General features: G+C 37.0%; 3 protein-coding genes across 11 annotated transcripts; all 3 read left to right on the top strand.

Moving 5' to 3' along the window:
• Positions 1 to 568: 568 nt before the first annotated feature.
• YTP6 (YTH domain-containing protein ECT4) lies at positions 569 to 7,072 on the top strand. 7 transcript variants are annotated; one of them, XM_070805481.1, is made up of 8 exons: positions 569 to 992; positions 2,325 to 2,505; positions 2,626 to 2,800; positions 3,249 to 3,325; positions 3,421 to 3,933; positions 4,829 to 5,362; positions 5,521 to 5,733; positions 6,318 to 7,072. In XM_070805481.1, exons 2-8 carry the CDS (start codon positions 2,458 to 2,460, stop codon positions 6,690 to 6,692), a joined length of 1,935 nt encoding a protein of 644 aa, XP_070661582.1. In that variant the 5' UTR covers positions 569 to 992; positions 2,325 to 2,457; the 3' UTR covers positions 6,693 to 7,072. The 7 variants fall into 7 exon arrangements, with proteins under 7 accessions (XP_070661582.1, XP_008380423.1, XP_008380422.1 ...); XM_008382201.4 differs by having other exon boundaries at positions 586 to 992; positions 2,468 to 2,505; XM_008382200.4 differs by having other exon boundaries at positions 643 to 992; positions 2,468 to 2,511.
• Positions 7,073 to 10,576: 3,504 nt separating this feature from the next.
• On the top strand, positions 10,577 to 14,490 carry LOC103443388 (uncharacterized). The gene is made up of 6 exons (XM_008382221.4): positions 10,577 to 11,025; positions 11,431 to 11,575; positions 11,776 to 12,036; positions 12,339 to 12,420; positions 12,857 to 13,053; positions 13,783 to 14,490. Exons 1-6 carry the CDS (start codon positions 10,793 to 10,795, stop codon positions 14,056 to 14,058), a joined length of 1,194 nt encoding a protein of 397 aa, XP_008380443.3. The 5' UTR covers positions 10,577 to 10,792; the 3' UTR covers positions 14,059 to 14,490.
• Positions 14,491 to 18,013: 3,523 nt separating this feature from the next.
• On the top strand, positions 18,014 to 23,085 carry LOC103443368 (protein STRUBBELIG-RECEPTOR FAMILY 5-like). Of its 3 annotated transcripts, none has more exons than XM_008382203.4 (16): positions 18,014 to 18,422; positions 18,705 to 18,837; positions 18,927 to 18,998; positions 19,097 to 19,162; positions 19,278 to 19,349; positions 19,430 to 19,501; positions 19,713 to 19,784; positions 19,867 to 19,932; positions 20,077 to 20,139; positions 20,222 to 20,517; positions 20,793 to 21,022; positions 21,126 to 21,397; positions 21,498 to 21,618; positions 21,745 to 21,881; positions 21,969 to 22,125; positions 22,422 to 23,085. In XM_008382203.4, the coding sequence occupies exons 1-16, from the start codon at positions 18,332 to 18,334 to the stop codon at positions 22,593 to 22,595; spliced, it is 2,094 nt and encodes a 697-aa protein (XP_008380425.3). In that variant the 5' UTR covers positions 18,014 to 18,331; the 3' UTR covers positions 22,596 to 23,085. The 3 variants fall into 3 exon arrangements, with proteins under 3 accessions (XP_008380425.3, XP_028964071.2, XP_070661581.1); XM_029108238.2 differs by having other exon boundaries at positions 18,020 to 18,422; positions 20,802 to 21,022; XM_070805480.1 differs by having other exon boundaries at positions 18,104 to 18,422; positions 19,092 to 19,162.
• The last annotated feature ends 3,843 nt before the right edge of the window (positions 23,086 to 26,928 follow it).

Below are 26,928 nucleotides of genomic sequence, written 5' to 3'. Positions count from 1 at the left end.
TGTACTTGCTACACTGCTACCAAATCACAAGGGCCGCTTGGGAACAATCAATACATTTGGAAGAATGCCTCATATGGTTTTTTTGTTTTTTTTCCTTTTACGTAACTCAATTGTTGAACTCATCGAAATCAAATAACAATGTCTTAATAATTAAATACTTACGACATGATAATCCATTATCAACCATATATTGAAGAACTGATCATTTTGACCAACTTTTTCTTGAAAAATGGAATGATTAGATAAAAAAAATAATAACAATAGCTCAATTGATTAAAACTATATTTTGATTACTCATTGACGACATACCAATAAACATTCAAATTCATCTTTAATAATATTTAATTCTCGACACAAAAAAAATATAAAAATAAAAACATCGACGACATACCAATAAAAATTTGACACAATCGACTTCATCATTTCAATAATTGAGAATTGAAAAGTATTCGCTTCAATTAATGTCCTAAAACTATATTTGAACATATTTTTGAATGACCAAACAGCCCTAGAGAAGTAAAGTGAGTCAGTCCTCACAGTGTGCAGGATTACATGTGCACATTTCTCTTTCTGGGCACCTCACTCTTCCTTTGGCTTTCCCCACAATTTTACCATTTCAGTGACTTCCACGCCCGCATTTTCCTTCTTTTTTTTTTCTCCAATTTTACCAATAAATAAATAAAACTAAAATCCAATAAAAAAGCAAAAAACCATAGCGAGAAACTTCTTGTATCTGCAGGATAAACATGGCGTACGTTATAAAACAAATATAATTTTACTTTTTAATAAAATAAAATAATCATAATATTGTTATTATGTCTTGTAACTAGATGAGAGAGAGGTAAAAAATATATACATATATAGATGTATATAGGTAGATACTGTACCTCCTGCTTGGATTCTCGTGCGTGGTGCTGTCTCCTTGAAAATTGAAGATCTTTGCTTGAGATTCATGGCGGCAAACCAACCGCAGGCTCCAGATCGTACTTCCGGTACGTCAATCCCAACAATCCCATATCATAAATAATCTACCTTTTTATTCTCTTTGCTTAATTCTGCCTCTTGAATTTCGATCATGTTATTGTTTTTTTTTTTTTTTTTAAATCTGGGTTGTTTTTGTTGATCATTTCCTCAGATGGGTTTGTTTGTTTTTCTTTGATTTGTATGTAAAGTCAATGAATTGGTGAGTTTTTTGGTATTTCTGTTGGGGATTTCGAGTTTTAGTGATTTTTGCCGTGGGAATTTTGGCATCTGTGATTGGCTTGGTTTGTAGAACTGTGTCCTGATCTGGCTTTGCTGGTAGGCTGAGGAGTGTCTGGGATTGGAGATCTAGTAGTATCTGTGTATTGTCATGACAGAATTGTTGTAAGCATTGATTGTTCATATTCTGTTTTCGTGTTTCGATTTTTGTGTTTGAGGTCATTTATTGATGATGTGTTGGATCGTGTGAATGTGTTGCATCGAGTTCAGTCATAGTTTAGTCCGAATACTATACGGAATTACGGATCAATTTATTCATGCATGTATGCAGTGAAGATACAGTTTTAGTGATCATTTTTGGGTTATAGGAATCATTTTGATATTCATTTCTGAAGTTGCTGTCAACAAAAAGTATACTAGGGACTGTACAGTGGTTGTGCAATCAAATTTATATATCATGTGTATAAAGTATAAACTACTTTCAGACTCGGGTTTTGTGAAGAAGCCTCTCTTTGATATGGCAAAAATGTACCTTTTCTGAACAAAAGTTATATAGGTAATAGGGCTTCACGCTTCTGCTAATCCTACCGTGTGGTTTCATTTCTCGTCATTGTAGTCTTTATATGTGTATCGCCATGGTCTGGTTTACTGGGGACTGCGGTGAGGCAGATTGAAAAGAAAAGCCGTTGTTCCTAATAGTAGGAGGTGGATGAATTTTTAAAGTTCAAGATTTTTATAAGATGAAAGAAAATGAGTCCTTTTAGTCCAAAGTTTTTGTTTATTTTTCTTTTCATTATAAAATTCATGAAAATTTTATTTTTAGTTCTTTTTGCAATTTGGGTTATCGCTAGAAGCTCTCTTGAAATAATTACAGCTGGACATCGTGCTTCATTGTGTATCCAAAAACATTTCCTGTTCCATGAATTTCATTGTTTATAGTTTGAGCAGTTAGGATCATATCTATGGCAGCTTTTGTGAAGTTGGGATCTTTATCTCTGTTTTTGTTTTTGACTTTTTTCAATACGAGTGGGTAGCTCAAAATTTCGTGTTTTTTATTTGAACCTAATGATGTGGACATGATTATGAAATATATTCATGTACTTCTATTTATCATGTGTGGGTAGGTGTGCACGCGTGGATATGCGCGCACATATTCATAGCTTCAAGTTTTCCTATCCCCGAATTTTGCTTTGGTTGGTCAATAATTTGTACTCCCTATGTTTCTAAGACTCTACTAAGTCACTGAGCATACTGATCATGGATGCAGAAGAGAAACCTGCTGAACCAGATAGCATGAAGGAGCAGGTAGTTGTGAGTCCAACACGATACTCTTCTGATCCATTGCCAGTTCTTTGTAATTTAAATTCAATTCTTTCTCTTTACTCCCTCGTGCATGACAACTTTCGTTTGTTTATCTGTTATCAGCCCCATGTCTCAAAAAATGAGAGGTCAGTTTCTCCTAATCCTTCTCCAGATGCTGCCACCATAGGTCTTCCAAGGGAGGCAGCAGGTCAATCAGGTCCTTTTGGTTCAGGTGGAGATCATACTGTTTTCCCACCTAATGTTTATGCCCCTCAGGCCCAGCCCTTCTACTATAGAGGTTAGTCTTTTATTCATCTGGGTCGGGATGCGCTGCCATGGAAATGAGCTGTTCACAGCTGGGTTGAGTCTGAAAATACGCTTCACTGTTTGTTGGCCTTTTCAACATTACAGTGGAATACCTCCATCAGGAAGGAATTTTTTTTCCCTTTTTTGTGTTTAGTAATCCAATCAAAATGTGGCTTCAGCTGTGAGGTTGGAATATAAATTCCAAATTTTATACATTTGTAGCTGACCTAGTATTCTTTTTCTTTGGTCGGTACTCGATACTGTCTTGGAGGCTTGTATTCATAAATGGATTTTTAACTATAGTTCTAGAGAGGGATAGTTTTTGACATGTCATATAAGGAAAAATAAATTGTAAAGTAGTCCTTTGTAGTCTTTAGTTATGTTTTTTGTTGCTCTCATAGAATGTAAGTATAGATACAATGTTATCATCTGTGATGTAGGTTATGAAAATGGAACTGGTGAGTGGGACGAATATTCTCCATACATCAACACCGAAGGATTGGAGATTAATTCTCCTGTGAGTGTATCTTTATGCATCGTCATTCATGTATATACGTTTCTTTCTTTCAGGTTAACTAATTGTAATTTTCGTGTATTTTCAATCTTGATTAGGGTGTCTACAATGAGAATCCTTCTTTAGTCTTTCATTCTGGATATGGCTACAATCCACAAATGCCGTATGGGCCTTACTCCCCGGTTACAACACCAATGCCATCCGTAGGTGGAGATGCCCAGTTATATTCCCCCCAGCAATACCCATTTTCGGGACCGCCTTATTATCAGCAGCTTGGTCCTCCTAGCATGCAATATATTACCTCACCTACTACAGTTTCACAACCAGAGCTCACCACCTTAGTTAATATCGACCAACAAGGTGACAATATGCTTTTTGGACCAAGGCCTGGTTATCATCCTCCAGTGGGATCTTTTGGTAGAGGCAATTTTCCTGGAAATCCTGGTAGTCATGGTTTTCATGACTTGCAGCAAGGATTTGATGGATTTAGATCTGGAGGTCTTTTGTCAGACTGGCCAAAACCCTCAGACAGGCACAGGTCTCCCTTATCGCCATCAGTGTCTCCACAGCCAATTGGCCCACTGGGCTCATATGGGCAGAATGTTGGCATGGTATGTTCTCGTACCTGTGCATGTCTTTAATTATGATCTTTTGAAATCTCATTGGTTATTTTTTCTCTTCAATCCTGTTTCAACAATGTTTTTGAAACTGATTTCTGGTTTCTTCTCTTCCATCAAATCTTGGAGGAAGGAACTTGCATATATTTTGCAGAAAATGTTATATTATGTACTTTTGCTCAAAATATTATTTCCACTTTGTCATATGGAAGTCAAAGTTCAGGAAATATATATTCTACTCTCTCCTTCCCTCTCTCACCTCCCGCTTTCCTTTTAACAGTTTCTTCAAGCTGCTTTTGACTCGTACTGTCACATGTGCTACCTTGTTCACCCCTGTTCTTAAGTTGTTTACTCTCTGCTTCTCCTTGCATCAAGATTTTGTATTTTTGTAAATCATGTTTATTAAATATTAGTCTTTGCAATGCACCATAATTAGAATCTTTGCCGTTGGTATTTCTATGTATTGCAAGGAAAACTGATTGCAGCAGCGCAATGTTTATTAGTAAAATACTGGACACAATGACTCAAAGTCCATCATAGGATTCAATGTTATCCAAATCAAGACATTTTAATTTATTTCAATGGCAACGAAGAATGCTGTATAGTTTGTTGAGCTGGTTAAATATCTATATTGAGGAATCATTGGGTTTAGTAACCATGGGTATCTACCAATATTGGAGTTCAGGTGTAGATCATTAGGTTACTGTCATCTTCCATTTTTGGTGTAATGCAACTTTGGCTTATCTTTTATGAATCACTATCTTGGAAATGATGCCAGCCTATATATCGTGGGACGTGAGTTGATTGTCATTTACACCATCATCTGGAACTTGCTGAATTTAATTAGACTCATGGATTCTAGTATTAATGAATAGTCGTTTTTCGACAGGCTTCTCAACAACAAAGGTCTATGTATGGGTTTGGATCTGGTTCAAACTCTTATAACAGAGGCTACATGCCCAGTGGTTATAATCAGGGATCTGGCCTTGGAAGTGCATCGTTTTCTAGCTTTGGAGCTAACAATCGTGGCTTTCTATCATTAGAAAATAGCAAGCGGCATGTGAGGGGCAGCGGTCCTATATGCAGTTGCAATGCCCCCCTTGATATTCTTTGTGAGCAGAATCGGGGCCCGAGGGCCTCAAAGCCAAAGAGTCAAATCATGGCTGATAGCTCTGTGGAGAACACCAAACATAATGCTTCTACAAACAAGGTCCTTGATGAATCATTCAACAGGCCTGATTTTGTAACAGAGTACAAAGATGCTAAGTTCTTCATTATCAAGTCATACAGTGAAGATAATGTTCACAAGAGCATCAAATATGGTGTCTGGGCCAGCACACCAAACGGTAACAAAAAGTTGGATGCTGCATATCGTGAAGCTAAGGAGATGCATGATAGCTGCCCAATTTTTCTCTTCTTTTCGGTAATTATACAATCTTTTCTTCAAATAAGATCTTTTTGGTGATGTTCACAAGATAAGTAACATATGCTACATGATTTCTTCCTTTTCCGTTTCTTATTCTTTCTGTTTCATCCTTGATGCCCAGTTTTCCCTTACATTGCTGTACTTCATAATACCAGGTGAATGCTAGTGCTCAGTTCTGTGGGGTGGCTGAAATGATTGGACCTGTTGATTTTGACAAGAGTCTGGATTACTGGCAGCAAGACAAATGGAGTGGCCAGTTCCCTGTGAAGTGGCATATGATTAAAGATGTCCCCAATAGTCAGTTTCGTCACATCATTCTTGAAAATAATGACAACAAGCCTGTAACTAACAGCCGAGATACTCAAGAGGTGACAATTTGGGAACAAGACTTTTTATAATATAGGAAATATATTGCATCCAGTTCGTAAAAACAATATCCATTACCAGGGGAAAGCTAAATATTTAGTTTTTGTTAGAATACTTATAGTAGCTTGACTGAGCTTCTGTCTGTTATTGGTCTTTCTGTCATTGCCTGCTTATGGACTATAACTAATTAGGTAGATGTGATCTTTAGTGCGGAAGGTCTTTGTTTTTTCTGATGCTCATAATGCCTCCTAAAATACTGTTAGATGCACCACCGATGCTTTTTGTGTAATTTCATGGTGTTGAGTCTGAATTTTCATCTTGTTTCCTCTTATTTTCCTTACTTAATATGAATCATTTGTAGGCTTTGTCCTCCTGTTTCCCCTTTTGTTCAGTTTTACTTGTTCTATGTTAAGGAGATGACCATACGGAAGTTATTCGAGTGCTTAGCATGTGATCTATGTTATTCATTTGAGTTTGATGGAAAACAAAATTTTAAGATATAGATTAGAAATCGTGAAGCACGTTGTATTTTGGCTAGTCTTTGTACTTATGCTTACAAGCCCTGGTTTTGCTCCCATGTGTGCAGGTGAAATTGGAGCAGGGAATTGAGATGTTGAATATCTTCAAGAATTATGAAACAGAGATGTCGATTCTAGATGACTTTGAATTTTATGAAGACCGGCAGAAAGCAATGCAAGAGCGGAAGGCCAGACAGCAAGCCAGCCTGATTGCTGTCGGTGTGGCTGGAGAAAATGAGCACAAAAATACTGTTCAAATTCCCAGTGATTACATCAAGCACATGTCCAAGAGTTTTGCTCAAGTTGTCCGCTTGGATGAGGGCAGTAAAGAAGCTAATACCCTTTCTGAAAGAGCTAGTCCTGCTTCTGACGGCTCCATTGGTGCCAGAGTAAAACTTGAAGATGCGATGCCAGCTTCCGTGCCTTCTGTTCAGACCGGTTAGGATGACATTGATGCTCTCGGTTTGTATGTGACAGAAACTTCAATGCTACTTTCAGTTTTTTTATTAACTTGTGATTAGGTTGCCTGATGTCTCGATGTATTCATAAAGAGCGCATCAGTATCTGAATGAAAAAAGGCTTTTGTTTTTACCAGTTCTACGAAGCTGATGACGGGCTTCATGTATCATATGCGTCCTGGGTGCTGCTTTCCGATTGTAGTCAGTAGTTTCATAAGGTTTTGGGTGAGAGTAGTTCTCTTGAAGATATTGGTTCGTGTTTTTTGCCTTTGTATTGTTTCCCAGTTTCGCAGACAGTTCAATAAAAAGTATGCAGCAAAAAGACCTTGAGGGAAAAACCTCCTATATTATATGTTTATTCACAATTTGATTCTTTGATTATTTTCATCACTAGCACCCTTCTAAATACTTGACTAACAAGAAATTCTATGATGCACCCGGTGTGCGTGGTGTATTAGACGGCTGGATTTGCATGGCCAGATTTTAACTGTTCAAACACGGGTGCATCATTCCATACACTGTTTTACCTTAGAAAACCCTTGACTAACAAGCAATGTCACAGCTTTTGTTCCTTGAAGTGAGCCCTTGAGCATAATATCGGTTCCCAAAATAGATAACATGATGCGTTTCGTGATCATGCTTTTTGTTTGAGATCTGTGCTAGTGAGTCTCCGTAGGTGGATGTTAATCGTTGATATTTTGTTAGTTAATTATCCATCACCGGTTGAAAGTTACTCACGCACTTGTGCTCACTTTTGTAAGAATGAGATTCTTTTCTTTTCAGCTTTTTAAGTTTTTTGATCAATTATTGATTATAAATAAATAAATTGGTTGCCAACTTGTGATTTATAAGATTCGAACATAATACATTTCACTTAAAAGTGAGGAGAAATTCCACTAGATAGTATTACTAGATTGACAAAGTGAACTAATATATAGCTAGTCTTCTTGTGCTAGCGAATACATGTGAATATATATATCTCATACAATCATCATCTGACTATAGAGATGATGATTGTATTAAATAAATACTAGCATATGGGCACACACAAAGTGTGTGAGAAATTTTTTTATTTTTGTTTTTGAAATAGAAGGAGAGATGAAAAGAGTGATAGAGAATGGGGGAGTAGAAATTTTTTTTATTTTTATATTTAATTAGAGACAAGTTAGGATTACATGTAGGTGATGCTTTGAAAAAAACAAACAATAAAATTTGGTTGTGTGAAATTACATTTCTGCCCTATATTTCTTATTCATGTTCTGTTTTAATTAGAGGGTTAAACTGGTAATTTCATAGAATTTTGGTTGACTGAGTGTTTTATTAATTAGTAGAGATAAGTGTTATAGCCGATGTGAATTGTATTAAATAAATGAGTGTTATAGCCGATGTGAATTGATCAAAAATAAATAAATTGGCTGCGAACTCGCTATTCTTAAGATTCGAACTTAAAACCTTTCACTTATAAGTGAGAATGAATTCCACTAGACTGTATTACTAAATCACAATGTGAATTAATATATAATTACCCTTCTTGCATGCTATCTCGGTATCTCCATCACGAAGGCCTTTTTAGGGGTGGTTTGGGAGTGAAGTGCTTAAAAAAAAAAAGCACCCATGAAAAAAAGCTGTAAGGGTTTTAGGTGTTTGGTAAACTGAAAAAAAAGGCTTATTTTGGAAGCTGCTGTGAGAATAAGCTGAAATCAAAGGAAAAAGATGAAGCTGCTATTTGCAGCTTTGGAAAACTGGCTTTTTTTTCAAAGCACACAGAGCTACAATGCTCCTTTAATGAAAAGACCCACTATCAGACTGCTTTTTTTGTTTCCAAAAGCACTTTTACAAAAAAAGTTTACCAAACACTCTGCTGATTTATTTCACAACCACTTATTCTCACAGCACAGCCGCTTATTCTCACAACATCTTTTTTTCAAAGTACAGCAATACCAAACCAGCCTTTAATCAAGTCTGCTATGCTCGACTTGCAATTTTTTTTAATGCATGTGCATCAATGAATTTTATGTTTCCTTATTTGCAAGATATATGTGTCTCCACAACCGCTTGTTGCTTTATAGACATAGATTTTGAACCAAGTCCCTCTTCCTTTTTCATACGCGAAAAGAAAAAAATAAAAAATTTAAGAGGAGAGAAGGGGAGTGAACGATAGGAAGAAAGATAGAGAGATGAAGGGGATTTAGAGGAGAAAGATAGTAGAGGATGAAGACAGAAGGTTTCATGTGGGATTTTTTTTTAATTTAATCATTTTGCATAATTATTATATTTAAGTGTAACATAGATTATTTAAGCTGATAGATTAATCTATATAAGAATAATTTGAAAGCTCATATGTAAAAAGACCTCATAAATTTTTTAAATGAGGGCCTTAACAACGCCTTCTTTGAAGAGAAGTTTATATTCCAAACTTTTGTTCTTTTGTGTAAATATTTAACTTTATCTTTTAAAATCCATGTTTATCTTCCTATCTTATCCATGAGAGCGATGACATGGAATCCCATCTACATTTGTGGCTTCCAAAAAGGGGTTTGGATCCCATCCATATTCAAATTGTGAGGATCCTAGGAATTCTCATATCTTAATAATTTATCGTGCATTGTGTGGTTATAAATTATTTGACTTTTTTTATTTAAAATTAAACACGAATAGTATCTGATGAAAACTAACCACACGATGTCGATGAACGGTTAGGATGTAAGGATTCCTAAAATCCCTACAAAGTGAATCAGGAGAAGATCATCTTCCTCTGAAAAGAGGTCTAAATTTGGGTTGTCACATCAAGCTTTGGGGTCCTTTGTGGTTGAACACCAATCTCTTGTGAATTACCTAAATACTTCATAAGAGCTCAAACTTTAACTTGCTAAGAAAGAAAGATTATCTTGAATGTTGAATGTCAATAATCTTTCAAGGGCACTGTCAAGAAAGTGACATATAATGTTAAGTATTATTCTCTTTGTTCACATCTCTTAAGTTAAGGACTATGCATTAAAATTTGCATTACAATCAATTATTTCATATTGGAACAATTATGTATTAGATTAATCTCATACCTAAACAACCGGTATCGAATTGCTCATTCAATATCATATCACTCTCATACCTGAACAACCAGTATCATTTCGAATTGGGTGGTGCTATTTATCCATCTCTTTTTACCTCTTACATACTTTTGCTAATTTTTATCTATAATCTTATTCAATTCATTCGACCTGACGACATGAAATTATTAAATATATGTAAAAGGTAAAAATAAGTATGTGGATCATACCACTCTTCCCAATTTACCATTCATTCATGATTTCCCTAATAAAAAAGAAAACAAAGGATTTGACAAAAAAAAAAAAAAGAAAAAAGAAAACAAAGGATGGTAATGGGAATGGAATTGAGATGTGAGGAAAGGATAGACCATTTATTTCGGATCTAGCTTCTCATTTCTCATACATTCTCATTCCCTCCTATTTATGCAATCATGATTAAGCCACGTCAACATTTTATATTACTATTACTTTTTGTCTTATTATCTCTATAAAAAAATCAATATAAAATGTTGACGTGGCTTAACCGTGACCGCACAAAATAGTAGGAGATGAGAGTGTATGGGAAGTGGGAGGGCAGAGAAGCCGGGTCCATTCATTTCAGTACACTACCATTGTTTGGTCAACAAAGAGTGCCACGTGTCAAACAATACTGAACCCAAAGTCCATCATGAAATGATCAAGAGATTCTTCCATGTGATTGGAACACTAAATAATACATTACGTGTCATTATATTAATGATGAAATATGTGTTAAAAAATTAATAGCTTAAAAAAAATACAATTTCTTACCATTTACGTAAAAATATGTGGAGTACTACCATGTTCCGCCATAATGGAAAATTTCTCCAAAAGACGATATTATCCCCCCCCCTCCTTCGGTGACTTCGATGCCTTGAGGCTTGAGTTGTTCGCAAAGCACAACGAACCAGGGCGTGCATAGTATGACTCAGAAACAGAGAAGCGCCACAACCCCGAAGCTCCTTGTGACTGTATCACTATGCGATTAGCGAACCGGAAATCAATCGCAAATCGACGGAGATGGTGAAATTCGCGGATTCCGGTAGATTTCACGGCCTATTCCTTGGTTCGTCGGAGGAATTTTGGCGCGAAAACATTCATGGCGGTTTCGCCACTCTCGTTGCTGTGCTATTCGTCTTGGCTTGCCACTGTGCCAAGAGGTTTTTCTTTCGGAAATCCTCTGCCTCCAGTGCTTCTCCGGTTCTATCGGATTCTGATCCCCCCACTTCTGGCTCTCGAAGTCCGCAGCTCAGGTGATTTTCGTCCTGGGGTTTGCCTTGTGTTCAGTAGGGATCGTCTTGTCTTGTTTTTTTTTTTTCTGATTTGGTGATTTTTGGTTTTAAATCTAAGATTTTGCGGATTGGGTTTTGTTCTCTTGGTTTTTGAGTTGGGTTTTATCTCTATTCAATTGGGTTTCGATTAATTTTTCTATTCGATCCATTTAAGTTATATGATAATTGGGTTTTGATCAAATGGATGGTTTTTCTTCATTTTCTCAATGTGTAAATGTCAAATTTCATTGGGTTTCTTGTTCTTCAATTTTGTTTAAAAACTAGTAGAACTTTGGGGTGATTGGTAATTGAGATTTTAGAAATCAAATTTTGTGGGATCAAGTTATGATTGTGTTACTTAAGTGTTCGTTCTGTTTACTTCTGCAGCACCTCAGAACCGGTGACAGATGCAGATTTGAAGTTTCTGATTGATAACTTGGAGGAGAAGACAGGCGAAAATGTGAAATGGGAAAATGTCATAGACAAAAGAAATGATATTCTATCTTACTATGCTAAGTGCTGCAAGCCTAAGGTCATTCATCTTGTCTTAGTCTTTGAATTGATTATGATATGCTAACTTATCCTTTCTGTACCCCAAAATTACCAGTGGCGTTTATTCTTGTTCTAGAATCCGTTGGTCACATGAAATACTTGATTCCTTGTTTAACTCAACTGGTTTTAGCAAATAAAGGCTATGGAATTGAGTTTATGTATCTATTTTCTTGCATTCAGGATGGTCCTTTGACATACTTGAGTGTGACGATATTTGAGAATTGCTCTCCTGAGAAGCTGAGAGACTTCTACATGGACAATGATTACAGAAAACAATGGGACAAGATGCTGATTCAGCATGAGCAGTTACAGATGGACAAAAACAATGGGGTTGAAGTTGGTTGGACAATAAAAAAGTTTCCACTGTTGACAGCTAGAGAATATGTATTAGCTTGGAGATTGTGGGAGGGAAAAGATAAAACCTTTTATTGTTTTATCAAGGTAACTGCTACCTGAAAATTATTCATATGTAAATTACTTCTAGGCAGTTTTGAGTTGTGTGAAGTTTAGATTTTCCATGTGCTGGTGGTCCAAATGTTATCTAATGAGTTGATATATCATATATGCAGTGATGCACGTAATATCTTTTGCATTTCTTTCTCTATCTCTTGCTTTCTCTAGCATAATTCCCTTTTATTTTTTTACCATTAAGTTTTTTCTTTTGGTTCTCTTCTTCCTTTTAGCACTTATCTGCCTCTCTTCATAAATTACCTGATATGCTTTCCAATAATGGGTGATGACAGGAATGTGAACATCCTTTGGCACCACGCCAGAAGAAGTATGTGCGTGTTCTTACCTTCAGATCTGGTTGGCGAATCCGAAAAGGCAAGATGCCAATGAGTCCAACTTTGTTGTTTATTTTGTATCTACCATTTCAATAAAAGGAAATTTCCTTTGTCTTTATGTTTAATTTCAATTAATCATTTTATCCCACGTTGAGCTGCTTTCATATTTATTCAGAAACTAGTACCGTGAACTATAAGGCCTATTTCAAATAGCACATATGCTTAACTAAGCTCTATACTGCTGAACATGACACAGTAATTTCTGATAAGGATCTATAGTTTTCCACTTTTCTTTAATGTACTTGTGGTGGATAAAGAAATGAGTTTTCTTCTTCTTAGGCACTAGTTGCACATATCAGGCAAAACACAAAAGCACCACTTACACTTCAAAGATTTCTTTGGCTGAAATTCTGGCAGACTGAATTTTATGAAACAGAAACTGTTTATAATTTTCTGATTTTAATCATCTGTTACAGTGCCTAGTACTAATGCTTGTGAGATCAAGATGTTTCACCAAGAAGATGCTGGTTTAAATGTGGAGATGGCAAAATTGGCCTTTTCTAGGGGCATATGGAGCTATGTGTGCAAGATGGGCAGCGCACTTAACAGATATTCGACAATCAGCTCTCATCAATCAAGTTCTGCTGCTTCTGCTGTCACGTTAATTAAAAGGGTCAGGACAACTTTCTTCGATGGAGTTGTATTGTTTAAATTTTAGTCTCCTAGATTTTAATATACATTGGTTGTCTTGGACTCATGCTACATTTAAGGCATTTCTTGATGGAGCTTTATCCAACTTATCAGGGTATTTGGCTGGTTTCTCATGTATTAATTTCTTTAGAGAGTTAGTTGAGGTAGATTGAATTCTCTTGGTCTTATTTAGTAAACCTCCACTCGATGCTTAGTTGTCTAAGCATCGGTCTGTCTCAAGTAACTTGGGCTTTGTCTGGGATTCATGTTGGGATTCATGTTTTGTATATCTTGTCGGTATTGTGCTGCTTGGTAAGGGTTTCGTGTTTTTTGGCTTAAAGGTTCTGACCAACATTGAATGCTGATAATAATTGGTTTGTTCACCTAGACAAGGTTATTTTACATCCGGAGCTTATATTGCTACATGTTTGTAGCATTGTGCAGCCTAGATGAAAATTTGAATGTTTGCCTTTACTCAACTACTCCGCTCATGCTTGTCTCTGGTGCTTTATAGTGGTGAAACAATTAGTCACCGTACTGGGCTTTTCCTTCCCCTATCAGTAACTAGGAGTCTAAGGAAGTCTCTGAAGGATGTCTATAGTTTACTATTCATGCTCGTTTCTTTTAATTTTAGAGATGCAAAATATCTTATCTTTCTACATATTTGTAATCTGCATGCTGTTGGTACTGATTGTAATTCTCCTCCACACAGGTTCCCCCTGGATTAGAAGCCACGGATGAAATGACCTCTCAAGCAACCTCAGTAGCAACGTCTGTTTGCAGACCAACCACGGGCGAGGGAAGGGAATTGTCAAGAACACCTTCAACGAAATTGTTGGCCAATGGCCTGCTGCTTCTTGGGGGAGTGGTCTGCCTGTCTCGTGGTCACTCTAGCCTGGGCGCTAAGGTTGCCATGGCTTACATCTTAACGAAGTGGAGTAAGCGTGGCGCTTCATCAAGTCAAAGAAGTGAAATTTCTGGTGCATGACCTTGTTGGCATCACAAATAATTTTGGACGGCGGAGTACAGTTTTCTTATCTAGACCATTGATGGGCCATCTACCATGGAAACCAACTACTACGCTCTACTTGTGCAAAAATGAGAAACGGAAGAAGGGTGGAGGGTAGTTCCTTAATTGTTCATCATGCCTTCCATATCGTATAAATATCTGCCTACCCTTTTACCATATTTATATCCTGATGGCTAGCAATTGGATTGCACAATGATCAATGGGAAAGGCCTATTGGTTCTGAATCTCCGATGCAACTTTTTCGTTGTCGTCCCAGCAACTGGTCATTCTATGACCTCTTGCGGGATACAGAGTATAACGTTGTGTGGCTGCAGTCGGGCAGAAGATGTCACTGCTCTTGTATGATAACTCAGATCTATCTGCAATAAATAAACTCAAGCTGCTTTTGAAGTTCTCGGAACCGTTGGAAAGGTTAAGGTGTTTGTGCTTTGATGATTAAATTTGTATGGGAGTGTTATACTTACATCCTTCATTTTCCGTATCAGTTATGACCCTGAGGATATGTGTTGGCTTCTTGGTGTATTACGCTCATCCACCCCAATTTCTTTTACGCATTTATACATCTATTGTGGAAAATTTATCTTTGGAAATAATAATGCAAGGGATCTTCACAACTAAGCCGCCAACGCGAAACTATATTTCACAGTAAAAACACTCATTGTCTTCTAAGTGAAGGACCTGTTGATCGAGCGTTAGGGTTAATTACACTAACACCTCTTGAGGTTTATCATGTTTTTATAAATTCTCTTCACATTTGAAACATTGCACTAACATCCTCTGAGGTTCTGATTCATTTTCATATAAACCCTTAGGGCTGAAATCACCTTAAAATATTTTTTTAAAGACAAATTTACCCTCGTTATTAATTACTTAAGAGTAAGAAGCTTTCAAAAATAAATATAATAAAAACTCCAAACTTTTTTATTCTATTGTTTTGTCAAAGGGAAATTTTATTTAAACCTATTTAACCTCTTTTTACACCTAACTTAAATTTTGAATGTTAATTGTCTATTTTACCCTATTGCATAATTACTATTAAGTACAAATGAAGTTAATAATAAAACTCATATTTATCAATAAACTTAAACACTATAATTAAATCCTATGATCACTCGTTCATTCTGACTAAAACTCTAATAGCTCTCATAGAGAAAAATAAGTTTTTTTATTGATGGATGGTGATTTTGAAGTTTTGAATCCTCAAACCAAGGTATGACTCAATTTATGAATTTTTTGTTCGTTTGATTTCAATTTTTTAGAGTGTAGAAGTTACTTTATTGTAATTTTTTTCAACAAATACAACGAAAGCATCCTACCTTCCGGCTAAAAGAAGCAACAACGACAGAATATGTTTTACTCCTTAGATTTTGTTGATAGCCCTTGGCTTAATCGCCATGACACAAACAGCAGCTAAAAATCAAATGGTCTATGCTTAAAATTTGAAAGCTACGCTCACCTTTGAATGGCCTTTCGATGCAGTTTCCTTTGCTCTCAAAAAGTGGGGTTAAAACATTTGAAGGAGAAGAATGACGTGTCATAACATTCCCTGATATTCCTGGTGGGGCTAAAACATTTGAGTTGGTTGCCGAGGTCTGAAGGAGGAGGAAGTAGCGGTGGTGATGACATGAAGCCATTGATCACAGGTTCCGACATCAGCAGTGGCAACGAGAACGAATCGACCAAACAAAAATTTAGTACTACAATCATTGGGGACCCCAAGGACACTGGTTTAAGATTAGTACTATAATCATTGCCTTGACGCCGATTGAGCCCGGGAAGGTACTTTTTTGCATAAAAAGTGATTGAGGCTGCAATGATCTCCTGTTTGATGCCACGAGATTCCATGACCGAAATCAGCCTCTGGTAGAGAGGCAAGCTTAAGGTTGATGCATCCTCGTACCACCAATCTGAACTTGATTTCTTTGGTCTGGCCCCCGTACTTATTCCATTCCACAGGACACTCCCACCAGGACTTTGCATGAGGCCGCCATGCTCCTTGACAGGCCACCCAAACGAATTAGGATCAGTGGATGCTTTTGTGGCAAGTGACTCCATGCGCCTTTTTGGAATGTTGAGTTCTTCAGCATAAGGGAGAATGTCATCACAAGTTTGAAGTGCCTTTAGAGAGTCCTTCCAATTTCGAAGAACTACTTCATTGAGAAAGGCTTCGCTTTGTGTGATTAAGTTGTCCTCACCGTACTCTTCAGTCCACCGTACCGGGGATCTCAACCCAACCGAATTTTACGCTGAGCTTCATCCCATCAAATTTAGCTTTTAAAAATCAAATGGGTGTAAAAATAAATCTACATATTGAATTAGGTTTATGGGGTATATTAGGTATTAAATTTAGGTTTAAAGAGATATTAATAGTTTAGTTAAAAATTAAATCGGTGCAAAGAGTAAGTTGGATGTAGAAATAGGTTAAATAGATTTAAATAAAATTTCCCTTTGTCAAAACTCAAAAGTGTAACCTAAACCATGCTCCGCTAACCCAGAGATCAGAGTCAGAGCCATGGCCAATTGGCTCGCAGGATCACCAAGGCTGGGGAAGAATCCACCCCAACCACCGAAGCTCCAAGGTGAGATCCGGATTTTTCTTGGCGTATATGCGTTTGGTTCTTGTTTTAAGGTTTGTGTCAAGGAGGATAAATTATTTGTAATTCTGCATACTAACCAAAACTGTTGAAGCTTAACTGCAGTTAAACCCAAAGATTTCGAGTTTGAGGAAACATATTATAACAAAAATTGCTGTTTTTGGTCACTGTGCGAGAGTTACCCTTTAGATAATTACATAGATATTTTTACACTAAAGGGAGAAAAAGTTCGGCTAAGTCATACAATGCGCAACCTAATTTGGTATCGAATTCGCCATCTACGAGATTCAAACCTAAAGCCTCTCACTTCCAAGTGAAGAGGAATACCATAAGACCGTAGTACCGAGTGGCTTGTACCCTGCTCCTTTAATTTGACTGGTTAATTACCTAAGTAAGTATATCTAGTATTAATTAATTTATGTGTACTTTTTGATCCGCAAACAAACACAGATGAGAAGAAAGAAAGAAAAGCTGTTGAAAGCTCTTTGAGTGGATCCCAACTTGAGGATGATACTCATACTCCAAAGAAGAAACGTTACCGCGAGTCTAAGAAATGCCATTTCAGAAAGAGCCAGTTTTATTATATTTAGTTTTAAAGGGCTTTTTTATTTTTTTGTTTTTGAAAGTAATTAATAGTGAGGATAAATTTGTCTTTAAGAAAATATTTTAAAATGATGTCAGCCCTAAAGGAGTTTTGTGAAAGTTATTTAGAATATTAGGGGGGTGTTAGTGTAATGTTTCAAACGTAAAAAGTTTTTGTGAAAACACAATAAATCTCAAAGGGTGTTAGTATAATTAACCCTTGAATGTTATTGCACCCGACATTAGACGTTGATAAGTGATTTTTTTTCCTTAATTAATGCTAAAATTACTAATGTCAATTTTTTTAGGTTGGCCCAATTTTCTCCATTTGGGATAAATTCTACTCGAATGGACTCGAATGGTCGAATTTCAAACAATTAGAAAGAAGGGAAGGGGAAAATAAACTCAAGTCCAAGACCCTGAAATGGGGTAAAAAGATATTTAAAAACTTAATACCTAAGTCTTTTAGATTTAGGTGTTTGCGCATGTTTTAGTCATGTAAACAACTAAACACTTGTCAGTTGGGTGCGAGATGATAATTGTCTTGCATACGAGTGTATACATGATTTACTTTGTCCAGAAAAAACATTTGGATATATTGGTTGCATGGTAAATAGCATATTTACAAAATGAAATGCATATATATATTTATATATCCCAAAAGGGCAAGATGGGAAATTCAGCTGGACATTTTGAAAAACAGTTGAAAAGGGCGGATTGTGTCCTCACGTTTCGCTGGGGCCTGTTGCAAATGCTGTCTTTCTCGATCAATTTTAACTGTTCATTGGTTAATGTCTTCTGCTCCTTTTCCTCTTTGTCTCTCGTTTAAAACAAAACTCAATCCCTCTTAAAAATTAAAAAACCACCCCAGATATTCCAACAATATTCACCAAAACAATTAAACAAATTTAATGTTATTTAGGGTTGTCTTTTTTATCCTTGTTGCTTCTTAATCGATCAATGTTGAGTCAACATAACCCATCATTTTTTTGTGATTTTTTTTTTAATTTTTTTTTTGTTTCTGGGTTTTGCTTCGATTTTTCGGGTCGGAAAGGATGATCCACTTCCACAACATTCTGGTGTTGTGGGTTGTTTTATTAGGGTTCTTTGCAACCGGTGTTTATTCCAAGACCAATTCTCAAGATGGTAAGTCTCAAATTTGTTTTGGTCTGATTTATGTTAGTGCGTAGTTTTTTGTGTTTAGATCCTAAAATTTAGGCTCAATCTTACAATGATGAGAATTTCTTTGTCGTATTGAGATTTTTTTTTTTAGAAACATACGCTAATTGGGCATTACTAGTCGATTACTGCAATTTTTGGGGTGGCTTTTACCTCTTATAGGCTTACATTCCGTTAAAAGATCTAATGAAGATAGGTACTTACGTATTTTCCTATATCGACATTCTGATGTTTTTGTGTATCTTGCAGTATCTGCCCTTAATGTGATGTATAACAGCTTTCAATCTCGTTCTAAACTAAAAGGTTGGAAATCAAGTGGCGGTGACCCTTGCGGCGAGTCATGGAAAGGGATAACATGCTCAGGCTCATCTGTAACCGAAATGTACTTCTCATTTCTCACGCACATTAAGACTTCCATTACATGTCTCGAGTTCACAAGTTCAACCTATTTTCCATTGAAATTTTTTGCAGAGACTTGTCTGACCTAGGGCTCAGCGGATCAATGGGATACCAGCTTGCAAGCTTAACATCTGTCACTAAATTGTAAGGCTTAGCTCATTAGAATAGGCATTTTTCTTTTTGTTCGGTTTTCTTTTCAAAGCGCATAAGCTGACAGATGTGCATTCTTCGTCATAGTACAGTGATTTAAGCAAGAACAACCTCAACGGTGATATACCCTATCAACTGCCTCCTAGTGCAAAGTACATGTAAGTCCGCAGACAAACATTTCATATTGTATTACACTGTGTTATAGCTTGTGCGCGCACTTGTGTAGAGTATTTCCATCGTTGTCAATACTAATCTCATGACCTTCATGTTCAGAGATCTTTCTCAAAATGGTTTTTCGAACACAGTACCATATTCAGTGTCCCAGATGTCTGGCCTTGAAACTCTGTAAGTAGAACATGCTCTGAGTTCACATAATGTTCTAACGAAGTCACTTCCATTTCTAAACATTTTTTCGGTTAATGCAGAAATCTTGGTCGTAACAAGCTTAACGGACAGTTGAGTGATATGTTTGGCAAACTTACGAAACTCAAAGAGCTGTAAGTTCTTCTAAACTTTGCATCAAAGGTCCCACTTTCATATTTTAACCTGATTACTTGAAATTTATTCAGAATGTAATCAGTAGTAGTTCTACTTTCGTATTCGACAGTTGATTTTTCCCTCCGGTATACTCTTTTTAGTTCTGACAGATATTTGCTGCTATATTTTAAGGGTTAGTGACTAACTCGTATATCACAAAATCATGTGCAGGGATCTATCTTACAACTCAATAACTGGCAACTTGCCTCAGAGTTTTGGAAAGCTTTCAAGCCTCAAAAAATTGTAAGAAGCATTAAATCCTCTAAATTTATATTTATACGTTTTCTAGGTTCCTGGTTGGCAAGCCCTTTATGTCTTTGTGCAGATATCTGCAGAACAATCAACTTACCGGTCAAATCAATGTGCTTGTGTACACTCCCGTTGAGGAATTGTAAGTGTCTTTGATCTAGATTTTTGTTATACAAATGAAATTCATTTAGCAAAACATCTTATAACATGCTTTGATTCTTAAACACTTCTTAAACACTTCTTAGTAACTTTTTTTCACACAATGAATTCATTATTGTGCTGGCAGGAATATCGAAAATAACCACTTTTCTGGCTGGATCCCCAACGATTTGAAGGGTATAAACATAAGGTGAGTATCTCTTTCAAAGATCAATGTAGGTATGCAGTGCTTAAGAATTTTTTTTTTTTTTTCTGACTTTATCTAATCGAAGGTCTGGAGGAAACTCCTGGTCTTCTGGACCATCTCCGCCTTCTCCTCCTGGTGCACACCGCAATAGAGGGTCAGGCAAAAAGAGTGGCAGCAGCAACTCTTCTGTAGTCACTGGAGTAACCATAGCTGGGATAGCTCTTGGCGTATTGTTGCTGCTTGCAATTATAATTGCGCTGTTTTCAAGAAGAAAACGTTCTTCTTCGCATCTCCTCGATGATGACAGGCTTAGCCAGCGCAAGTCGTTTCGCACCTATTCATCTAAGGATTTATCTAAAGAATTGACTTCTGACTACAAGGGTAATTTGTTTGTTAAGAAATTTTTTTTTGGTGGATAATATAACCAGTATGGTCTTCAGACTGTCTTTCTCCCCTTTTTTCTGTCCCTTGAGTGTCCTTTGATTTATTCAACCCAAAGGCTAGAAAAAAGGGACGAGTGCAGAAGGGGACAAGAAGAGCGTGCGTAAATCATTTCTCTATTCTTACATGGATTTAATTAACTTTCTACTATAGTTTTCTTGTTACGTTGTAACGTGGGATCACTCTCGACTGACTAGAAGATATGCTGTTGATAGATTCTGCAGCCGTTTCAATTGACATAAAGCCTGTTTCAAAATCTCCATCAATTGGTTTCATGTCACTGTCTGGCCGTTTGCAATCCTTTGCCAGAAGAAGCACCTCTGTAAAAGCTACCACTTACGCTTTGGCAGATTTGCAGGTTGCTACTGCTAACTTTTCACCAGCTCGCCTTCTCGGGCAGGGCTCCATTGGACGTGTCTACAGGGCTAAGTATGATGATGGGAAGGTATATTTTACTATCATTATATGATTGCTATTTCTCTAGCTATACGTATATGTTCATGTTATAATTTTGTTTCTAATAATTCTATGCCACATATGTGTATCAGGTTTTAGCCGTTAAAAAGATTGATTCCTCACTTTTTCAAGGCTCACCACCGCAAGAATTTTCTAACATTGTCGTAAACATCTCCAAGATTCGTCATGCCAACATCGCCGAACTTGTTGGCTATTGTTCAGAACACGGTCACAACATGTTGATTTATGAGTACTTCAGGAATGGCTCGCTTCACGAATTCTTACACATGTCGGATGACTACAGTAATCCCCTAACTTGGAACACAAGAGTCAGAATCGCTTTAGGCACTGCCCGGGCTGTTGAGTAAGTGAATATATATACTTGTATATCTAGCAATTTTGCTATTTTCATTTACCAGGATTTCTTGTAATAATTTGATAAACTCTTTGTAAATTGTTTCCAGGTACCTCCATGATGGTTGCTCTCCATCCACAGTTCACAAGAACATCAAATCATCCAATATTTTGCTTGACATTGAACTCAATCCCCGTCTTTGCGATCATGGCTTGGCAACATTTCACCAGGTTAATTCCCGTCACTCTTAAAACTAAATGCAATCTTTCATAGATAAGATATTCAGGCTTTGCTGTCTATAGAGAATACGATCATTTTTATGTACTGATGATGATTTCTCCTTCTGTTTTTTTCAGCGTACTAGCCAAAACCTTGGGATGGGATACAATGCTCCAGAATGCATAAAGCCATCAGCATATACGGCAAAGAGTGATGTTTACAGTTTTGGTGTAGTCATGTTGGAACTATTGACAGGTCGAATGCCTGTTGACAGGTACGTTAGATTTGCTTCTCACTCTCCCTTCCATTCGCTAACATTGTCAATGTCATGCAATTAAACTGGTTTTGTTCCTCTCTTTAGTTCAAAACGACCAGCGGAGCAGTGCCTTGTGCGTTGGGCAACTCCCCAGCTTCATGATCTCGATGCACTGTCACAAATGGTTGACCCTGCACTGCGTGGACTCTACCCTCCCAAGTCAGTCTCGCGGTTTGCTGATATCGTTGCAATCTGTGTTCAGGTAATTACTAGTGACTTAGATGCCTTAAAGCGACTGGCTAGGCTTAACTGTAATTTTGGCATATAGTAGTGCGATTTGTACCACATTTACGGATCATTACCATCTTGAACATTTCTCTAATAGAGGTGGGTCGCAAGTAGTTAGTAAATGTAGTACAGATAACATTATTCGAACTGTACATGAACAATTCTCTTGGAAAAAATAAACTGCTTTTTCAATAGTGATTCACCTATGCTTTTACTCTTTTCCATTTGGGATTTGTTCATAACTAACTTTTATTCCTTTGCATCTTTCAGCGGGAGCCAGAATTTCGGCCACCAATGTCAGAGGTGGTGCAACAGTTGGTGCGGTTAGTGCAGAGCTCTACTGCGAACATGAGGGAGGATTTTGGTATCGGGTCTCGTAACTCTAGTGCCGTGAGCAGCAAGAGAGAAGATCTTGCAGCTTCTCGTCGCTTGACTGACTTTTGATGATGGTAACGACGATCGGGAATGGTTTTCATTTTGATCAATATCATGTAAGCCTAAAAGAGACAGATTGAGTCATTTCTTTTAAATGTTTTTCTCTGTCTGCTCTAGCTGCCCAATATTTTTAAACAGACTTACTTCAAAAGTATTCTCATGAATTCTGGGCCCTAAAAGTTCTCGGAGGCATTCTAGCTTGTTCATTTTAGGAGAAGCAGATTTGAGAACGAAAAAAAAAGGTTACTGGAAATTGATCACGGCGGAGAAGTACAATGGGAAATTCGGGAAAGTAAAACATGTTTGGGGTGTGATTTAAGAATTTTGTTTTAGAGGAAGAGTCTTGTTCAAGGAAACCGTCTCGCCTAAGGTTAGGAATTAATATTGTCATCTAATTCTGAATGTATTCATAATTTGTACATATCCTTACTTGTATGTTAAGTATACGTGATTGTATATATAGGCCTTTGTGCTATGAATATAATTACCAAGTTTATAATTTCTTTATGGTATGAACGAGTTAAGGTTGCAACTTGTGCCGCAGCCCCCCCCCCCCTCCTCCCGGGGACCTAAATTTTTTTACCGTCTACTTCCATCATGGCAGCCCCTTCCTCATCCTCTTCCGCTCCCTCTCTTCCTTATGGACCTAATGTGACTCACTTCTTCAAGCTTACAGAGACTAATTTTCTCAACTGGACGTGTCAGATACGTCCCTTCTTGATTGCTCATGATCTTTTCTCTCATATTGATGGCTCCTCCTCTGCACCTAACACCAAGCTTCTGTTGAACATGTGGCCAAATTTCAGTGGGCCTTTATGTTTTCCTGCAGCCCAATTGAATGGGCCCTTTTATTTAACCCATGTGGGAGCCACGTGAGGTGGCCTAGGGTTTTAATTGGCAGCATCTGCTGCCTTTTGTTTGAGCAGAAAATAGAGAGCAGCTGAGGAAAAGAAAAAAGGGTGCCGCATGCCCAGTTTTTGGAGAGAAGAAAAAAATGCTCTCTCTTTGGTTAGCAATCATCCATCAAAGTAGTTGTTGTAATAGTTTTGAGCTTTGTATAAAGAGAAAATTATTCATTATATTTCATTATCTATTTGTTTCTTTGGTGTGTGAGAGCTATTAGGTGTATTGGGGTTTTGAGTTGTAAGATTGTCAACACCTTGTAAACTCCCATTTGGTTGATAGTAGATTATTGGGTGAGCTTCTACTGCTCCGACGACGTACTCTAGTTATACTGACTGTTGAGGAACCTCGTTAAAATCTTGGGGTCTTTTATATTTTGTTCTTGCATTTCATTTGATATATCATTTGTAGGTTAGCTTGAGTTGGTTTCACTTGGTTTGGTACTATCCTAGCACAACAGCTTCCTGCTACTGATAATGCTTCCGTCAAGCCTAATCCTGAATATGTTTCGTGGTATAAAATTGATCAACTGGTGTGCATCCACCTTGTTTCTACTCTCTCTGAGTCCATTTCTCTCATTGGTGGCTGGCTTTGATTCTGCTAAGGCTAATTACGATTGTCTCCATCAACACTTTTCTTAAGTCTCCGTGGCTGACGCTAGGGATGGGCAACAGTTAAGGCTAATTACGATTGTCTCCATCAACACTTTCCTTATTTTAATCATTTAAGTCCTCATATAATTCCAATAATTGAAATAATGGTTTACAAATAATATTTTTCTGCTACACCCAAGCAAGTCTTTAATTATAATCCATATGACTAAAAAGTAAAGCTTCTAAGAACAAAAAGTAGTCATTATCTTGAATACTAGAATTCAAAGCTCCAAAATATTATGAAACTAAACACTTTCAAATACATTCAATCACAAAGTATCATCTTGAACCTTGGATCAAGGATAGCTGCAATTGCCATAGCACCATGAAGTTTATGCCAATACTTTCCAAACTTGATTGACATCTTTGTTGCCATTAACTTAACTTCAACATGGTCAGACTCAAGCCGCTTACAGATTGCAATCCCAATCTGACACACATTTGGAAAATAAACTTTTGATGTGGGATACTTGATCCGAGAAAATAACTCAGTCACTTGGTGACAGATCTCCAACTTTTCAGCAATCATGTTAGTCTTCGCCCAATCTTCTTCACTTGGAACATTTTTATATGAAGGCTCACACTGCTTTAAACGAGGAAATACATCTTTATATACCAATGTAGTGGTAAGCATCACATAACCGATAGATACCCGTTATAACTGAAGCACTGGTAAACATTTTTATATGAGGTCGCTGAGGTGAGGTCGAGTCGAAGTTGAGAGACAAAGAGAGAGTGACTGAGTTGTGAGTTCTCTGAGGGTTTTTAATTTTTAATTTTATTTTTAATTTTACATATATTAAATTAAATGGATAAATGGATATCCGTTATAACCACGGGTACTACCCATAACCGATGGATACCCATTATAACTGCAGATAATATCCATAACCGTCCATTTAAATTTCATTAATAAACGGTTATACCCATAACCATTTATTTGTCTAAACAGTCACTCATAACCGTAAACATTAACTTTAAATAGACAGTATTTTGCCCAACCCTAGCTGACGCTGGTCATGACGTTTCCTCCTCCTTGATCTGCGAAAAAGGACTCGCTCTATTCATAACTCATAAGACTAAAAGCAACCACCCAAAAGTCGGTAACAACTTTCATTCGTGTTAACATACCGTCTTTGATGACGTGGTTGCCCGCATGCATACCACATAAGCAGAATTTTGACTATTTTTTCCGATATTTCAGCCAGCGTATGTCATGCAATATTATTGGTAAACTGGACGGTGGTCGTATTAACCTTCTCTGCAAGCACGGCATGTAGAAAATGTCACCATCAAACAGAAGTTGGATATTATCCACGTGTCCCATCTTTATTTGCGTGTTTGTGTTGGTTTCTGATTTTGATAGGTTGAAGAGCAAAAGCAATGGCTCGAGCAAGAAGGCTGCAAGGGTCCGAACAAGCCTAATGTATAGGCCGGCCTGCAAGAGTCGTCTTCGTTTTCACTATGATTTAGTTTTTGTAATTATAATTGTATGAAATTTTCGTTCAAATTTATAGAGAGAGTGTTTTCGGCTCAAAAGTTTTAAGATTTATATTCCAATTTGTTTCGATTTTTGATCTCTTGGTGTTTTGGAGACGAAAACCAACACACAAACCACATATCAATAAAAGGCTTTTAGTCCACTATCTATAGAATTTTGCCGACTCTGACTATTGTAAATAAAGACCAAGGGGTTTAGTAGTGCAGCCTGCATGCGAAAGTACGAAATGAGACCGAAAAAGGGAGGGCGAGAAATTTATCAATGTCGTGATTATGTTCTCATTATTGAAGCTATGTCGTAGTATAATTTATCTATGTCGTGGATTACCTATTGTCAGCATAAATATATGGCTATTTTGGTATATGTTAAAAAGGGATCCATGACATCAGTTTGGTTAATTCTAATTTATTAGTTTCATAGGAAAGTCCATTTTGAAGAAACTACTTAGGTGGAATGTGTTGATCTAATCCCTTTTGTACATAGATAGCCAAAATTTTACAATTTTCAATTGGACTCTATCGATTAAATATTTTTGTATGTGAAAGTCTTCATACAATTTATATCTTTAAAACATAATATTTCATACAATTTATATTCCTGCAGTAACGGACGGGCAACATTTCTACTTCCCTCTACTCTTCGTGGGCTGGGCAATGATTATCTTATGTTTGTGGTCTCTATTCTTAATATGCCTGCGTTGCCAACTGTTGGATATGTGTCCAAGTTCTATTGGGATTTAATTGATATCACCAGCCCAATCAATGGGCCTTTTATTTAGCCCATTTGAAAAGCCACGGGAGGTGGCTAGGGTTTTAATTGGCCGTTGCTATTTGTTGCCTTTTGATAAGGGGTGCTGCAGCCCTATTTTGGAGAGAAGAAGAAAGGGTGCTCCTCTTATTTGGTTAGCACTTACTCAATCAAAGTTGTATTTATGTATTAGCTTTGAGTTTTGTATAGGGAGAAAATTATTGACTATATTTCCTTCTTTATTTGTTTCTTTGGTGAGTGAGAGTTATTGGGAATATTGAGGCTTTGGGTTGTGAGATTGCCAACACTTTGTAAACACTCCCATTTGATTGATAGTGGATTATTGGGTGAGCTTTTACTGCTTCCGATGACTTACTCCAAATACACTGACTGTTGAAAAACCTGGTTAAATCCTTATGTCTTTTCTATTTTTGTTCTTATATTTTATTTGATATATTTCATGTGGGTTAGTTTGAGTTGGCTTCCAATTGGTTTGGTGTTATCCTAGCACAATACCCACCTTTGTTCATCTGCGTCA

Source organism: Malus domestica, chromosome 09, assembly GCF_042453785.1.
Source record: "Malus domestica chromosome 09, GDT2T_hap1".
Lineage (NCBI taxonomy): Eukaryota > Viridiplantae > Streptophyta > Magnoliopsida > Rosales > Rosaceae > Malus > Malus domestica.
This window is presented reverse-complemented; position numbering and strand designations above follow the sequence as displayed.

Excerpts from the sequence above, each read along its gene's own strand:
- LOC103443368 (XM_008382203.4), top strand. The coding sequence starts at position 18,332 with ATGATCCACTTCCACAACATTCTGGTGTTGTGGGTTGTTTTATTAGGG. Across the intron at positions 19,163-19,277 it reads CCTCCTAGTGCAAAGTACAT|AGATCTTTCTCAAAATGGTT; the intron begins GTAAGTCCGCAG and ends CTTCATGTTCAG. Across the intron at positions 21,398-21,497 it reads GGCACTGCCCGGGCTGTTGA|GTACCTCCATGATGGTTGCT; the intron begins GTAAGTGAATAT and ends AATTGTTTCCAG.
- YTP6 (XM_008382197.4), top strand. The coding sequence starts at position 953 with ATGGCGGCAAACCAACCGCAGGCTCCAGATCGTACTTCCG. Across the intron at positions 2,512-2,625 it reads GCATGAAGGAGCAGGTAGTT|CCCCATGTCTCAAAAAATGA; the intron begins GTGAGTCCAACA and ends ATCTGTTATCAG. Across the intron at positions 3,934-4,828 it reads ATGGGCAGAATGTTGGCATG|GCTTCTCAACAACAAAGGTC; the intron begins GTATGTTCTCGT and ends GTTTTTCGACAG.
- LOC103443388 (XM_008382221.4), top strand. The coding sequence starts at position 10,793 with ATGGTGAAATTCGCGGATTCCGGTAGATTTCACGGCCTATTCCTTGGT. Across the intron at positions 11,576-11,775 it reads CTAAGTGCTGCAAGCCTAAG|GATGGTCCTTTGACATACTT; the intron begins GTCATTCATCTT and ends TCTTGCATTCAG. Across the intron at positions 12,037-12,338 it reads CCTTTTATTGTTTTATCAAG|GAATGTGAACATCCTTTGGC; the intron begins GTAACTGCTACC and ends GGGTGATGACAG.